The sequence below is a fragment of the Meles meles genome, chromosome 2 (genome assembly GCF_922984935.1).
Source record: "Meles meles chromosome 2, mMelMel3.1 paternal haplotype, whole genome shotgun sequence".
NCBI lineage: Eukaryota > Metazoa > Chordata > Mammalia > Carnivora > Mustelidae > Meles > Meles meles.
In genome coordinates, this window is record NC_060067.1 from 110965039 (window position 1) to 110982032 (window position 16994).

General features: G+C 34.9%; 1 protein-coding gene across 4 annotated transcripts in view; it reads right to left on the bottom strand.

Moving 5' to 3' along the window:
* RAP1GDS1 (Rap1 GTPase-GDP dissociation stimulator 1) overlaps nt 1–16994 on the bottom strand; it is a 155945-nt gene that overhangs the window by 19178 nt on the left and 119773 nt on the right. For all 4 annotated transcript variants that reach the window (XM_045998132.1, XM_045998133.1, XM_045998131.1 and 1 more), the window contains 2 exons: nt 7992–8117; nt 437–580 (listed from right to left, as the gene is read on the bottom strand). In XM_045998132.1, coding sequence (XP_045854088.1) covers nt 437–580; nt 7992–8117 — 270 coding nt within the window. The remainder of the gene's footprint in view (nt 1–436; nt 581–7991; nt 8118–16994) is intronic.

The window sequence follows — 16994 nt, forward strand, 5'->3', positions numbered from 1 at the left end:
GATAAGAGGAAAAGAATAACAAATTCATATTCCTATATAACCATCCTACTGGATAACTACAGATTTCACAAATGATAATTCATAGAAGGAAAAGTAATGCTCTTTTTATAATAAGCTTTTAGTAGAGATTGGAAAAAGAGTTGAGGATTTTTCTAATTTAAGTCCCAAATAAACTCCTTTCAGCCTTTTTTGGTGCCACCGCTCTCCTATGACAGCTCTCTAAGATAACGAAGATAAGGAAGACTCCTTTTTTCCAGGTTCATTATCTCTAGTTCTCTCCATGATGCCTTTAAGGCTTCAATATCATCACATCAACAGGATTGTATGAAGCAGGAAAATGAGAAAATGCCTAATGTATATAGTGTTCATGAAAGAGACAATACATTTTTAAAAATATGATAATCATGTTCTTCGATTGACTTAAATTATAACTCACCTCCAAGAAGTAGTAAAACCATTAGATCTGAAGCAGTTTTGAGCTCAGCAATATCATCTTCTTTGTCACTGTCCACTTTCTGCTGAACAATCTCTAGTAGACATTCTACCAGGCCTGCTTCAACCAGCTGTAGCTTAATAGCATCTAAAGAATATGTGAACAAAATAACCAAAACTTGAGATGAAATAAAAGTTGTTATAAGTAATACATTATGAAGAATTATAATAAAGAAAATGCATGATTTAGATAATACTCTTTCAAAGATTTAAGTTTCAAAACAAACAGAGTACACCTTGAAATACTTCTATTTCATTTTTTTTAACTTGAAATTAGGTCACGTTTTACAATGTCCAGCAGCACCTAAACAACTGATTCTCAACTCTGAAGGAAAGAATAGCACTCCACTGTCATTCTAGATATCATGCTCATGTTTAAAATACTATAAAACACCCACACCATTTAAAATAAAACACATATGCCTGTTATACAGAGTTAAAGTATTATCCACTAATGGCATTTGTATAGGAAGTTATTGAAAGGTAAAGAGCTATTAGTAAATTTCAAACTATACCTAAATATATTTGGATTCATATTTGTATAAATGTGATTTTTTCCAAGGCAGTTAATAAACCTACAACTTTCTGAACTTCAAAACCCATATTTTTTAAAAGGTCTTCAGATTTTCATGAATTTAAAGTTTTCCTGAGTAATGGATACATGGTGGTTCATTATACTATATTTTCTTTACATCTGCATGGGTTTTAAATTTTTCATGCTAAAAGTTGAAAGAAAAAAATAACTTTTGAGCTTTCTGATGGATAACCAGCAATGTGAAGGTATTTAACAACAAAATTTACATCCCAATTATATTGTTAAAAACTCTCTTCAGAGCAAGCCCTACTCATATCAGATCATTTGCACCCCTAATAACTTACATATTTTTATTACAGAGCTTATTTCATCGCAGATTTTATATTTATATCCATATGTGTCTCCCCCATTACAGTAGGCACTATACCTCCTTGTATTTTAACCTAAACTGTTTTACCTAAATGCTTTGGGTCTTTTTTATAGCACTTAAGATAAATGTAGATCAACTGACCTTAGAAACATTTGCTCTATAGAAATAATTAAAGTCTTGTTTTTTAGTTGGATTTTATTTTAGTCATTGGTTTCCCTAAGCTGTATATGTACACATCTATAGCAATGGCAGCTTTAGGTTGTTATTTGGGAGAAACAAAGACCTTTTTATAAATGACATTTTCTTTTAGTTAATTTTAAGATATAAAAATCTAGGTTCCCCCTCCCCCAAACACTAGGACCACTGATACTCTTTAGAATATTATCTCAGAATACACAGAATATTCAACCCGGAATTTTTTTTTTTTTTTTTTAAGGTACACTTGCACTGTGCCATGCTGAAAGTAGGGCGTTTCCTTGGTTACAGAATGCTAGGGCTAGAAATGTGTGGTGACTAGAATTGAAAGTCATGAGAAAAAGCCTTAAAATTCTAAAAACCTTGAATTAAACAAATCCCAATTTTAATGTCTTCTTTGCATACAAGGAAAACCAAAGATGAACACTAAGGATAGTCCAGAAATAAGTTTTTAAAGGTATCATTCAATTCACTGCACAATTATAAAACAGAAGTGAAGGTGGTAAAGGAGGAAACAGATATAAGAAAAACCTTGTTATTTTGACATATTGCAAGAAAGGTTACAGGTAGTTCTCTGGTATAAAACTGACTGAAGGTCACAATAAAAATTTCATTTGGCCAAATCACCAAATGAGATGAGAAACAAGTTTTATTCTTTGCTCTTTAATAAGATGTAAAGAATTTAGAAAATTTAAAATGTGTCAAGAATAGGGGCGCCTGGGTGGCTCAGCGGGTTAAAGCCTCTGCCTTCAGCTCAGGTCATGATCCCGGGGTGCTGGGATCGAGCCCCGCATCGGGCTCTCTGCTTAGCTGGGAGCCTGCTTCCTCCTCTCTCTCTGCCTGCCTCTCTGCCTACTTGTAATCTCTATCTGTCAAATAAATAAATCTTTAAAAAAAAAAAAAAAAAAAAAAAAAAAAAAAAAAAAAAAAAAAAAATGTGTCAAGAATAAAGTTTACAGATCTCTCACAGTTTGACTGTAATCACATATATGTGGGAGGCTTTAAGTAGCCTTACTAAGGAGGATCAGCAAAGCAGTCTGCCAAAGCAGATAGCCCAGCACACATTTATCAACACAATTCTGCCCAAGGACATCTATTTTTATAGCCACCATTTGCATATATATGTAAGTATACATACAGATGTATCTTATATATAAATACCTAAACACCTATGTACATACATATATTTTAAAATCTTTTCTAAATGGTGAAAAAATGCCACAAAAGGAATAAAGTACAAAATATACATATTAGTTTAATCAATTACTATGAAGCAAATAAACATGTAACTTCCACCAAGATCAAGAAATTCATTGCCAGCATCCCTGGGAGCCCCTCTCTTCATTCCCATTTCCCATCATGTATTATTGCTTACTCCCTCCATTCCTCTCAAATCACTACCCTGATTTTTATTGTAAACACACTCATAATTTTCCTTACTATTTCACTAAATAAATAAGCATTCCTGAAAACTACAGTTTAATTTTATTTTTTTGAATTATTATATAAATGGAACCTCACAATACATATTTTTAGTGTTGGCTTTTTTTTTTTTTTAAAGATTTTATTTATTTGACAGAGAGAGAGAAAGAGACAGAGAGCACAAGTAGGCAGAGCAGTAGGCAGAGGGAGAGAAAGAAGCAGGCTCTCCACTGAGCAGGGAGCCCAATGCAGGGCTCAATCCCAGGACCCTGGGATCATGATCAGAGCTGAAGGCAGCTGCTTAACTGACTGAGCCACCCAGGTATCCTGTAGTGTTGGCTTTTTTCTATCAATGTTTTAAAGATTTATCTAACTACTGTTAAAGTTGTCTTCATTTCTTTTCCTAAGTATAATTTTTTCCATTATATGTGTCTACGATTATTTATTCTGTTAATGGACAGGAGTTGTTTCTAATTTTTCCTTTGTTATAGATAAAGCTAAGAACATTTCTGTAGTGGTTCCTGTTCGACATGTACATGTTTCTGGCTATATTCTAAGAGCAAAATTGCTCAATCACACAGAATACAATCTTGAACTCATTTTCCAAATTGTACCAATTTACACACCCACCAGCACTTACTGAGTTCCCACTGCTCCACACCCTCATCAACATTTGGTATTATTAGACTTTCCAGTGGGTACGTAGTGTTTCATTCTGCATCCCCATTATTAATGAGTTAAGCATATTTTCATGTGTTTATTAGCCATTTGGACTTTATCTTTTGTCAAATCTCTTATGTTTTCCCACTGGGCTTTCTACATTTTTCTTAATGATCTGTGGGAGTTTTTATAAATTGTACACATTCTATTGATTATGTGTGTTGTAGATATCTTCTCTCACACACTGTGGTGCTTTTCACTCTTAGTAGTGCTTTTGGTGTCTTTAATTTTCATTAGAAGTTTTAGCCAAATTTATCAAACTTTTCCTTTATGGTCAGAGATTTCTGTGGCCTAAGAAAATTCTCTATAACTCCAAGGCCATGACAATATTCTTCTATCTTACATTTTTAAGGTATGTATTCTGGTTTTTACTTTCCCATTCAGGTAATTATCTACCTAAACTTTTTTTAATACAGTATGAAGTATGGGTGTACATATGTGTCTTCATTTGTATTTTTTTCCCATATTCCCAGCACTGTTCATTGAAAAGACTGTTCTTTCTGCACTGTTTTGCATTGACAACTTGTTCTTTTCTCCTAATAAAATAATTACTTGTTAATGCATCCATCTGTTTTTAGGTATCCTGGCTCATCCATCCTTTTAACAATACCACATTGTCTTTTAATTACTACAGTTTCATCAGAATGAAGTTTTCTTTTCTTGACAAATTTTATTAGTGATTTAGCAGTTTTTATTTAGTCTCTCAGACTCAACCTTGGTGATTATATGCTTACATTGTATTATGTATTTTCTATTTTATTAATCTCAGCTCTTTAGATTTCCTTGCCTCTAAGTATGGCTTTACCTACATCACATAAGATTTAAGATATAGTACTGTTTTCATTATTAGAAAATTTTCTAATTTCCAGGGCGTCTTGGTGGCTTCTTTGGTTGAGCATCTGACTCTTGGTTTCAGCGCAGGTCATGATCTTTGGGTCGTGGGATCATGCCCTGAGATCAGACTTGAGATTCTTCCCCTCCCTCTACTACATGCACTTGTGCATGTGCTTGCTCTCTCAAATAAAGAAAATCTTAAAAAAAGAAATATTTCCAATTTCCGTCATAATTCTCCTTTGACCTTTGAGGTACTGGAAGTATATTTTTTAATATCTAAATATAAAGGGATTTCCTAGTTATCTTTTTATTAGAAAATTCACTCAAGTCAGAACACATACTCCATAAGGTTGCCTTTGAAATTGGTTAAAACTTTTTTTAATTAGCTTTTAAAAATTCAATTAAACATTTAGCATATCATTAGTTTCAGAGGTAAAGTTTGGTAATTCATCAGTTGCATATGACACCTAGTGCTCATTACGTCACATTAGCATCCTCAATGTCCATCATCCAGTTACCCCATCCCCCCTACCAGCAACCCTGTTTGTTTCCTATAGTTAAGTTTCTTATGGTTTGTCTCCCTCTCTGATTTCAACTTATTTTTTCCTTCCCTTCCCCTAAGTTTATCTCTTTTGTTTCTTAAATTCCACATATGAGTGAAACCATATGAGTGAACCATATATAAGTGAAACCGTATTTACCTTTCTCTGATTAACTAATTTCACTCAGCCTAATACCTCACCAATGTAAAACTTTTTCATGACTATATGTGTTTTATATATTTCATGTGTACTTGAAAAGAAAGGGCCCTGTAGCTGGGTGCAGTATTCCACAATATGTCCATTAAGTCAATTTTCTTAATCATGTTGTTAATCTTTTCTATAATCTTTTTGTTGTTTTTTTATCTGCTTGTTGTATCAATTACTGAAAGAGGTAATAAAGCTCCCATATTTATGGACTTGTCTATTTCTCTCCATAATTCTGAGTATTTCTGCTTCATATATTTTGAGGTAATGTATACTTACAGTTCCCAAGTGAATCAGAACTTTCATCACCTTACCTCTATTAAGTCTTTTAATCTTAAGTTTTTTATCTGATATTAAATATAACTATCTCAGCCTTCTTAAAGTTTGAATGATTTATTGACTTATGAAGATATATTTATTTTAGAGAGAGAGTACGTGCCCATGCAAGTAGAAGTGGGGAAAGGAAGGGAGTAAAGGAGAGCAGAGGGAGAAGCAGACTCCCCACTGAGCATGGAGCCTGATGTGGGGCTCATCCCAGAACATAAGATCATGACCTGACCCAAAATCAAGAGCCGGATGCTCAACTGACAGCCACCCACGCTCTCCTGAGTGATTTTTATTTTTTAAAATACTTTTATTCTCAACCTTTTAAATCTCCTTATATTTAACAAGTTTTGTTTTAAAAAGTATAGTTGATTTTTAAAAATTCAGTTGACAACTGGTCTCTTAATTGAAGAATTTAGGTCAAATGCATTTAATATAATTACTGAAAAACTAGGTCTTAAACCTAGTATATTTTGTATGCCCTATTTGTACCCCTTCCATGTTCCTTTTACTCTCCTCTCTTCTGTTATTTTGAAGGTGTACTTAAAAAAAAAAAAACTTTCCATAAATCTTTCCATTAGTTTGGCAGTTACACACTGTTTTTAAAAATTATTTTAGTAATCACCTTAAAAGTTGGTGAACTTGGGGCGCCTGGGTGGCTCAGTGGGTTAAAGCCTCTGCCTTCGGCTCAGGTCATGATCCCAGGGTCCTGGGATCGAGCCCCACATCGGGCTCTCTGCTCAGCAAGGGAACCTGCTTCCTCCTCTCTCTCTGCCTGCCTCTCTGCCTACTTGTGATCTCTGTCTGTCAAATAAACAAAATCTTAAAAAAAAAAAAAAAAGTTGGTGAACTTTCTCAGTTTTTACTCTGAAAATATCTTTAAATTTTGCCTTTAGTGTTTTTTTAAAATTTTAATTTATTTATTTGACAGAAAGAGAAATAGAGAGAGCACAAATGAGGGGCAGGGGGCAGGCAGTAGGCAAAAGGGAGAGGAGGGAGAAACAGGCTCCCTGCAGGGAGCCTCGACTAGGGGCTCCATTCTAGGACTCTGTGATCATGACCTGAGCTGACAGCAGACACTTAAGCAACTGAGCCACCCAGGCACCCTTGCCTTTAGTTTTGAAGGATGTTTTCATGGGGTTTAGAATTCTAGGTTGGCACTTTTTTTTCCAGCATGTGAAAGATGTTTCATCATCATCTGGATTTCATGTTGTGCTGGAAGATAAGCAATCAGCCAAACTGTCACCCTTTTTAAGATGATCTGTTTTTTTCCTGGCTGTTTTTAAGATTTTTGTCATTAGTTTCCTATAGTTTCAAGATACTATATCGATATGTAGATTCCTTTTTATCAAGTTTTGATTCCTTTGGGTTTTTGAATATTTGTTATCTTACATTAATAATTTCTATCAAATTCTCTGTCAAAATTTTAAAAAATATTGCCTCTGCTTCCCTCACCACTTTTTGGAACTCCAAAAAATGTACGTGAGAGCCTCTCACTGTACCCTTTGTACTTCTTATTCTCTTTTTGTGTATATTGATTATTTTTTCTCTCTTTATACTTCATTCTGGATTTTCTTCCAATCTTTCAGTTCACTGGTTCTCTAAGATGACTATATTTAATCTAAATCCATCTATTAGGTTCTTATTTTGGATTGTATTTTTTTCAATTCAGGGATTTCCAATTGTTTTTCAAATCTGCTATGTCACTTTTTATAGTTTCTAGTTTCCATCTAAATTTTTCAAGGTTCCTTTTAACTCTCTGAATATAATAAGCATACCTACGTTGAGTCAATGTCTAATAATTCCAGTATTTGGAGATTTGCTGTTGTTGCCTGTTCTTTGTGCTGGTTCTTGCTTACACTCTCTTGTTTCCTCATGTATCTCATCCTTACTGATTATGTGCTAGATACTGTATTTGAAAAATTATTTATATGGGATGGTATGTTTACTCTGGTTCACTCTTATTCCTATGGTGTATTCCTTTAGATTTTTTACCAAAAATGGGAATAGTTTACCAGTGTCCACACTGTCCTTTTGCCTTACAAGGCTTCATAAGTGAAATTCAACCTCTCAGTTGCCTTTTCCAGATAGGCATAAAAATGTGTAAGCCACAGAATCATGTTTTTGCCAAGACTTTATAATCAAAGAAACTTGGAAAGTAGTTTTGGCAAATGGAGATATAGTTACAGAGCAGATAAGTAGCTGAAGTTATAGATACCAAAATAAAACACCACATCATTAATAAAGCAAAAAGGACTTTTGAGTTAAATAGCTAGCAATTAAGTAATATTAGGAAAAATGGAAAAAGCATATATGATAAAAAAAAAATCCAGAGATGCATTTATTTTCTCACCATTTTCTGCCAATGGAGCAAGAACTTCAAAAATCATTTCCCTTTTATCATGTTCTATTTGTTTCTTGAAGAGTTTTACCAGCTCTTCAGCAATGTTTGTACTGGCAAACTGTTCTTTACTTGACTCTGCAAAACAGGAGAGGTGATCTTAGAGCAAACACACAAAATTAAATGCAGAAATTGTTTTTTATTACTTTCAATTCACGCTCATTTTGTACCATTACTGATAAATACAAATACTCCTCAAGTACAGGAACTATCAGATACATCTTACATGCTTCTGAAAAGGAAAACTGGCTTTAAAGAAAACATTTCAACCCTGTTTTATTCAAGTCTATAAAAAAATGTTCACTAGCATAATGTATAGGTAACCATAGCAACAATTAAATTACTAAGTTATAAATCATAGTTTCAAGGCTTTTACTCAAGAAAAACTGCTCATAACAGTCTGCATTTTAAATGGCTGAAGTAAAGATGACTTATCATCATTACATTTAGGATCATTAAAATGGTATGTTCTTGTGCTGGTCCTGACATGCCTACTATTAAAAGGTCAATTCGTCACACGTACTTGGGGTCTCATTCTCTCCTGCCTCTTCAGCACTTCCAATCTCTCCTCACTCCAGAGACCCACCATCAACATTTAAATATGCTCTAATATTTCTCACAAAAAAAGCAATCTTAAAAATAGCTTTCTCAGGGCACCTGGGTGGTTCTGTTGGTTGAGCCTTCAACTCTTGATTTTGGCTCCGGTCATGATCTCATGGGCTGTGGGACTGAGCGCCCCACCCCCCACTACCCCTGCCCCAAAATGAGATCCATGCTCAGCAGGGTGACTGCCTTTAGGTTCTCTCCTTCTGCCCCTCCTCCCACTCACACATATATGTTCTCTCAAATAATCTTTAAAAAAAGAAAAACAACCATCTTCAACTTTACTTTTCTTCAACTACCATCCAATCTCTGTTCAGTTTCACAAACCAGTTTCTTGATAGCATCTATATATACTGTCTCTACTTTCTGAACTCACATTTGCTTTTAAACCTACTTCAAACTAATTTCGGCCCACCTGCTCCTCCTCTTCTACCAAACCTCTATAAATTCCAGTTCCTTGGGAATTGATCCTTTTTTTTTTTTTCTTATCTTTTTGGTCCTCTCATCCCAGACAATCTAATTCTCTTCCACAGCAACAAAACAGTACCTGTATGTTGATACTTACATAATCCTATCTCTCACCCTCTTCTATACTTCAAGCTACTTATTTAACTGACCACCTGACATCTCCATGTGAATATCCCCCTCTGGTATCCAGACTCAATGTCTAAAATTAGGACTTTTGGTACTATCTGAAATCTGTATTTCTTCCAGAGTTCCTTTACTTCCTTTAGTTGTTAAATGAACAGTTCATCTATCCATCTACATAGGCAAAAACCTAGCAGTCATTGCTCACTTGTTCTCATTCAACTTTACCTCCAGTGAATTACCAAACTCTACTAATCTGCTTCCAAAAATACAACTGGAATCCATTCCATTTCTCTCCAATTATCTTCTTAATTTCTTTTGCTGCCTCAGATGTCCTAAAATTTTTTCCAGAATTTTTAGAAATTCTGACCAAATCCAATCTAGATTTGTTACTCTATGTTTGGGGGCACAAGTGATATCCTAGAATTTTTTTTATCATTATCTTGATAGATACTTTCTTTTCCTTCCAGTATTACATACTCTATTATCTATATCCTTTTGCCTTCACTTGTTTCAATTTGGTATAAGCATCCTCCAGCAGCTTCCAAATACACTTCTTATTATACTGCATACAGGAGACAAATATTTTAAAATCCTGACTGTCTGAAAATGCTTTATCCCACCTAGAGTTTGTGCCTCTAATTTAAATTAGTCCCTCACCTTATTCCATTATTTTCTCATACTAGCAATTATCACAATTTATAATTATATGATTGTTTATAAAATTTGTTTCAAATTTTTCCATCTCACCCACTAAGCCATAAGCTCCTTGAGGGCAAGGACGATGTGTATTAACTACCACAAACACCGTGTACAGTATAGTGCCCAGGACACAGCAGGTGTTCAAAATAATGCTTGATTGAATGAATGTGTGACTGAATGAACAATTAAATAAATATAAGAGGTAGATTCTGCTCTCTAGTTTCAGGTAAATCTCTGTTGATATCAAATAAAAAATACTGCAAATTCAACATTAAAAGAGAAAGGAGAAACACAAATCTTCACATGACTTCATAGTTGTTTTTTAATTTTTTTTCAGTGATCCAAATTCATTGTTTATGCATCACACCCAGTGCTCCATGCAATACGTGCCCTCCTTAATATCCACCACCAGGCTCACCCAACCTCCCCTCCCAAACCCTCAGTTTGTGGGCTTCATAGCTCTGGATTCATTTCAATTACACTGCTTTTGGTGCCTGCATCAGATCTATGCCAAAATGATGAAAATCTACCCCAAAACTGTATGAATTCTTCATGCCATAAAAAAGAAGTAGGAGTGGAGTGTCTTTTCTAATAAGCTACCTAAACCCTCAGAGATCATATTCTACAAATGTCAGCACACCTTACCCTATAAAGTGAGCTTTATATAAATAGGGATGATTTAAGTCCTGAGGACTGTTGGTTGCTCCTTTGCTTCAGGCAGTTCTTCAAATGGGAAGAATTTCAGTGACATAAAATCATAGGTGAAGTAGATAGACATCAACATTTATCTCTGTGCTCTCATTCTTTTTAAAAATAATAGGGTTAGTGTTCTTTTTTCCAATTCATATTCTACCCCTGCACTTAATAAACTAAAACCAAATCACTTCTGCTAAGTAATTCAGGTCATCTGCCACCACAGGGAAAAGAATGCTTTATGATTAATACACATATTAAAGAACAAGATCTGTATATATCCTAAAGGTGGATACAGAGAAAAGGCAGCATGAAGTATGATTTGGACATATTTGAATTAAATGTCATGGATGCTTAACACACCCTTGGCAAGAACCCTTATCATAAATAAAATTTAAAAAAAAAAAAAAAAAAGGGGGGCACCTGGGTGGCTCAGTGAGTTGAGCCTCTGCCTTCGGCTCGGGTCATGATCCCAGAGTCCTGGGATCGAGCCCCACATCAGGCTCTTTGCTCCGTGGGGAGCCTGCTTCCTCCTCTCTCTCTGCCTACTTGTGAGCTCTGTCTGTTAAATAAATAAAATTAAAAAAAAAAAAAAAAAGAAAGCATTAGGAAGTGGACTTCCTGCCCTTAAAGAGATGGCACGGCAAACAGACTGTGCAGTTACAGTATAAAACCAGCAGTTTAAAAAATGCTAGGGGACAGACAGAAGGGGGAATAATTCGCTCATCTCACAGCACAGCTAGGAGAGACAAGGATCACGGGAAGACTCCTCCAGCAACAAAATGGTACCTGGCAGGTACCATTTCCCTCTTCCCCTGACAGCATAAAGAATGGCCACCTGTGGAATCAGGCTGGTATCCACACTCCTTACCTAACTTGGTTGCATTAAGCACTCCCTTCTCCCCACACTTTGGCAATCTACCTTTCCCAGTCACGCTTACCTCAGTCCCAGTGCTGTCCACCCCCCATCCTTCTCCCCAGAAGACCAGTGCAAACCCTGCCAATACCGTAACTCCTGACCTGCCCATTTTGTGGGACCTTGGTCTTGGCAGGGGCAGTTCTAGTTCTACAAGCAGACCACCATATACCTAGGTGCAGAGTAGAGCAAGAGCCCCTGCAGACAATACACTGAAGGAAAAAGAGGCCAAGACTCAACAGCATAGCACACGCAACACACTTAAGAGACTGTCCCTGAAGTGCCAGGCCCTGGGGAACAGGGGACACTGCAAGGCACTATAGGAGCTCTTCTTCATAAGGCTATTATTGTTAAGAACAACAGAAGTAGCTGACTTTCCTAACACACAGGAAAAGACACAGGAAGTCAGATAAAACAAGACAGAAAAACATCTCTGAACAAAGGAACATTATCAAGCCACAGCAGGAGACCAAAGCAAAAACAGATATAAGTACTACACCTGGTAGAGAATTTACAGTAATGATCATAAAGATATTCCATGGACTGGAGAAAAGAGTGGAGGACATCAGTAAGACCTTTTAACACAGAGATGAAAAAGAACCAATAAGAGATCAAGAACACAATAAATGAAATTAAAAATACACTTGATGGAATAAATAGCAGGTTAGATGAAGCAGAGAAATGAACAGCCTATAAGACAGAGTAATGGACAGTAACCAAACTGAACAAAGGAAAGAAAATTATGCAAACTGAGAACAGTCTGAGGGAACTTAGTGACTCCATCAAGCATAACAACATCCACATTATAGGGAACTCAGAAAAACAAGAAAGAGAGATAAGGGCACAGAAAATTTATCTGAAGAAATAATAGCTGGAAACTTCCCTCATTTTGGGAAGGGAATAAGATATCCAGATCAAGGAGGCACAGAGATCACCTGAAAAATTCAACCCAAAGAAGTTCATACCAAGACATTAATAATAAAAATGGCAAAAGGTAGTATAAGGAAAGAAAAATGTTAAAGCAGCAAGAGAAAAGAAGACAGTTACATACAAGGGAAACCCCATAAGTCTATCAGTGGATTTCTCAGCAGAAACTTCACAGGCCAGAAGGGAGTGACATAATACATTCAAAGTGCCGTAAGGAAAAAATGTGCAGCCAAGAATACTCTTAACGAGGGTATCATTCAGAACAGAAAGAGAGATAAAAAGTTTCTCAAGGAGTTCATGATCACTAAGCCAGCCTTACAAACAATATTAAGAGAGACTCGTTGGGTGAAAAACAAAAGACCACAGTGAGAATATGGAGAATAAAAAGCACAAAATCAATTAAAAAAAAGAAATATTTCTGTAAAAATCAGTCAAGGGATTCATAAAACAAAAGGATTTAAGTATGATACCATATACTAAAACTGTGAGGGGGGGGGAAGTAAAGAATGGACTCAAACTTACATAACCATCAATTTATATAGACTGCTATACACAGAAGACATTATACACAAACCTAATGGTAACCACAAATCAAAAAGCAGTAATAGATATGAAAAAAACAAAGGAATCCAAGACAAAGAAGGATACTATATAGTAATAAAGGGGACAATCTAATAAGAGGAAATAACAACTATAAATATTTATGTACCCAACACGGAAGTACTCAAATACATAAAACTGTTCATAACAAATCAACAGTAATACAATAACAGCAAGGGACTTTAATATCTCATTTACATCAATGGACAGATCATCCAAACACAAAATCAACAAGGAGGGAATGGCTTTGAATAACACACTGGATTTAACAGACAAATCCAGAACACTCCAGCATATACATTCAAGTGCACATGGAATATTTTCCAGAACAGATCACATATTATGCCACAAAACAAGTCCCAGTAAATAAGTTAAAAAAAAAAAAAAAAATCGAAGTCATACCATGCATCTCTCTTTTTTAAAAGGATTTTTAAAAATTAAATTAAAAATTAAAATTTAAAAATTAATTTAAAAATTAAATTAAATTAAAATTAAATTAAAAGGATTTTAAAAGGATTTTATTTATTTGAAAGAAAGAGAGAGGGAGAGTGAGCATGAGCAGGGGGAGGGGCAGAGAGAGAGGGAGCGGCAGACTCCCTGCTGAGTAGGGAGCCCGACGTGGGGCTTGACCCTGGGACTCTGAGATCATGACCTGAGCTGAAGGCAGATGCTTAACCTGATGCCCCACCATGCATCTTTTCTGACCACAATCTTATGAAATTAGAATTCAATCATAAGAAAAATCTGGAAAGAGCACAAATACATGGAGGTTAAATAACATGCTAGTAAATAATGAATGGGTCTATCAAAAATCAAAGAAGAAATTAAAAATTGCATGAAAAAAATGAGAATGAAAACACAATGGTCCCAAGTCGTCGGGATACAGCAAAAGCGGTTCTACAAAGGAAGTTTACAGAAATACAGCCTATCTCAAGAAGCAAAAAAAAAAAAAAAAAAAAAAAAAAAACTCAAACAAAAACCCTAACCTTATACCTAAAGGAGCTAGAAAAGAAGAACAAACAAAAGCCGAACTCAACAAAAGGAAGGAAGTAATAAATACTAGAGCAGAAATAAATGATATAGAAACGAAAAGAACAATAGAACTGATGGATGAAACCAGGAGGTGGTTCTTTGAAAAGATCAATCGTATTGACAAACCTCTAGGAAGACTCATTAAAAAAAAAAAAAAAGAGGGCCCAAATACTAACAAATTGGACAACATAGGAACATAGGACAAATGGATAAATTCCTAGAAATATATAACCTATAAAACTAAGGAGGAAGAAATAGATAATTTGGACAAACCAAGTATCAGCAATGAAATTAAACCAGCAATCAAAAAACTTCCAAGAACCAAAAGTCCAGGATCAGAGGGTTCCACAGGTGATTTCTACCAAACATTTAAAGAAGACTTAATATCCACTCTTCTCAAACTATTCAAAAAAATACAAGAGGAAGCACATCTTCTAAATTCAATCACCCTGATACCAAAACTAGATAAAGACAGTACAAGAAAAGAAAACTACAGGTTAATATTTCTCATGAATATAGATGCAAAAATCCTCAACAAAATATTAACAAACTGAATTCAACAATACATTAAAATATCATACACAACAATCAAGTGAGTTTTTCCTGGGATGCAATTGTGGTTCAATATTTTCAAAACAATCAATGTGATACATCACATTAATAAATGGATAAAAACCATATGATCACTTTAATAGAAGCAGAAAAAGCATTTGACAAAGAAAGACATCCAATCATTATAAAAACCCACAACAAAGTAGCTCTAGAAGGAATCTATCTCAACATAATAAAGGCCTTATATGAAACACCTGCAGCTGACATTATATTCAATGGTTGCAAAACTGAAAGCTTTTCTCCTAAGGTCAGGAAAAAGCCAAAGATACCACTCTCAAGACTTCCACTCAACACAGTACTGGAAGTCCTAGCCACAGCAATTAGCATAAAAGGATAAAAAGCAACCAAATTGGTAAGGAAGACATAAAACTCAGTATTTGCAGATGACATGATACTATACACAGAAAACCCTAAAGACTCCACCAAAAAAACTACTAGAACTGGTAAATGAATTCAGTAAAGTAGGAGAACACAAAATCAATGTACAGAAATCTGTTGTATTACTATACACTAATAATGAAGCAGGAGAAAGTAAAATTAAGAAAATAATCCCATTTATAGTTATCAAAAATAGAATATCTAGGCATAAACTTAACTAAAGAGGTGAAGGATCCGTATTCTGCAAACTATAAAATACTGATGAAAGAAATTCCAGACAATTCAAGAAATGGAAAAACATTCCATGCTCATGGGTTAGAAAAACAAACACTGTTAAAATGTCTATATTACCCAAAGCAACCTACAGGTTTAATGAAATCCCTATCAAAACATCAAAAGTATTTTTCATGGAACTAGAACAATCTTAAAATTTTTATGGAACCACAGAAGACCTTGAATAGCCAAAGCAACCTTGAAGAATAAAAACTAGAGGTATCAAAATCTCAGACTTCAAGTTATATTGCAAAGTGGTAGTATTAAAACAGTATGGTACTAGCATAAAAACAGACACACAGATCAATGGATTAGAACAGAAAACAGAAATAAACCCACAATTATATGGTCAATTAATCTTTGACAAAGGAGGAAAGAATATCCAATAGAAGAAAGTTCCTTCAACAAATGATGTTGGGAAAACTGGATAGTTACATGGAAAAGAAAGAAACTGGGGCATTTTCTTTCACCATATACAAAAATAAACACAAAATGGATGAAAGACCTAAATGTAAGATCCAAAACTACAAAAAACCTAGAAGAGAGCACAGGGAGTAATCTCTGACATTGGCCATAGCAACATTTTACTAGATAATGTGTCCTGAAGCAAGGGAAATAAAATCAAAAGTAAACTACTGGGACTATATCAAAATAAAAAACTTCTGCACAGCAAAGGAAACAATCAACAATACTAAAAGGGAACCCACTAAATAGGAGAAAATATTTGCAAATGACATATCCAATGAAGGGTTAGTATCTATAATATAAAAAGAACCAAACAACTTAATACTCAAGACAAATAATCCAATTAAAAATTGGAAGAAGACCCAAACATGTATTTCTCCAAAAAAGACATACAGATGGCTAACAGACACATAAGATGCTCAACATCATTCATCATCAGAGATATGCAAATCAAAACTATAATAAGATATTGCCTTGCATCTATCAGATAGGCTAAAATCGAAAACACAAGAAAGAAGTATTGGTGAGGATACAGAGAAAGGGTAACACTCTTGCATTATTTGTGGGAATGCAAATTGGTGCAGCCATTGTGAAAACCAGTATGGAGCTTCCTCAAAAAATTAAACACAGAACTACCCTACAATTCAGGAATCACACTACTGGGTATTTACCCCCAAAATACACAAACACTAACTCAGAAGGATACATTCAGCCCTATGTTTACTGCAGCCTTATTTACAATAGCCAAACTATGGAAACAGCCCAAGTTTCTATCAATAGATGAATGGATAAAGAACAAGTGGTATATATTTACAACGGAATATTATTCAGTCATAAAAGGGAATGAAATCTTGCCTTGTTGTCTTTGCAACAACATGGATGGAATTAGAGTATTATGCTAAGTGAAGTCAGTCAGTCAGAGAAAGTCAAATGCCACACAATCTCACTCATACATGCATTTTAAGAAACAAAACAAAGGAGCAGGGGAAAAAAGAAAAAAGAGAGACAAACCAAGAAACAGACTCTTAACTATAGAGAACAAGTTAATGGTTACCAGAGGGGAGGTGGGTTGGGGGATGTGGGAAATAGGGAAGTAGGAAATAGAGTATATTCATCATGATTTAAAAAAAAAAAAAAAAAAGGATTTAAAAACTAATTATGTGCTA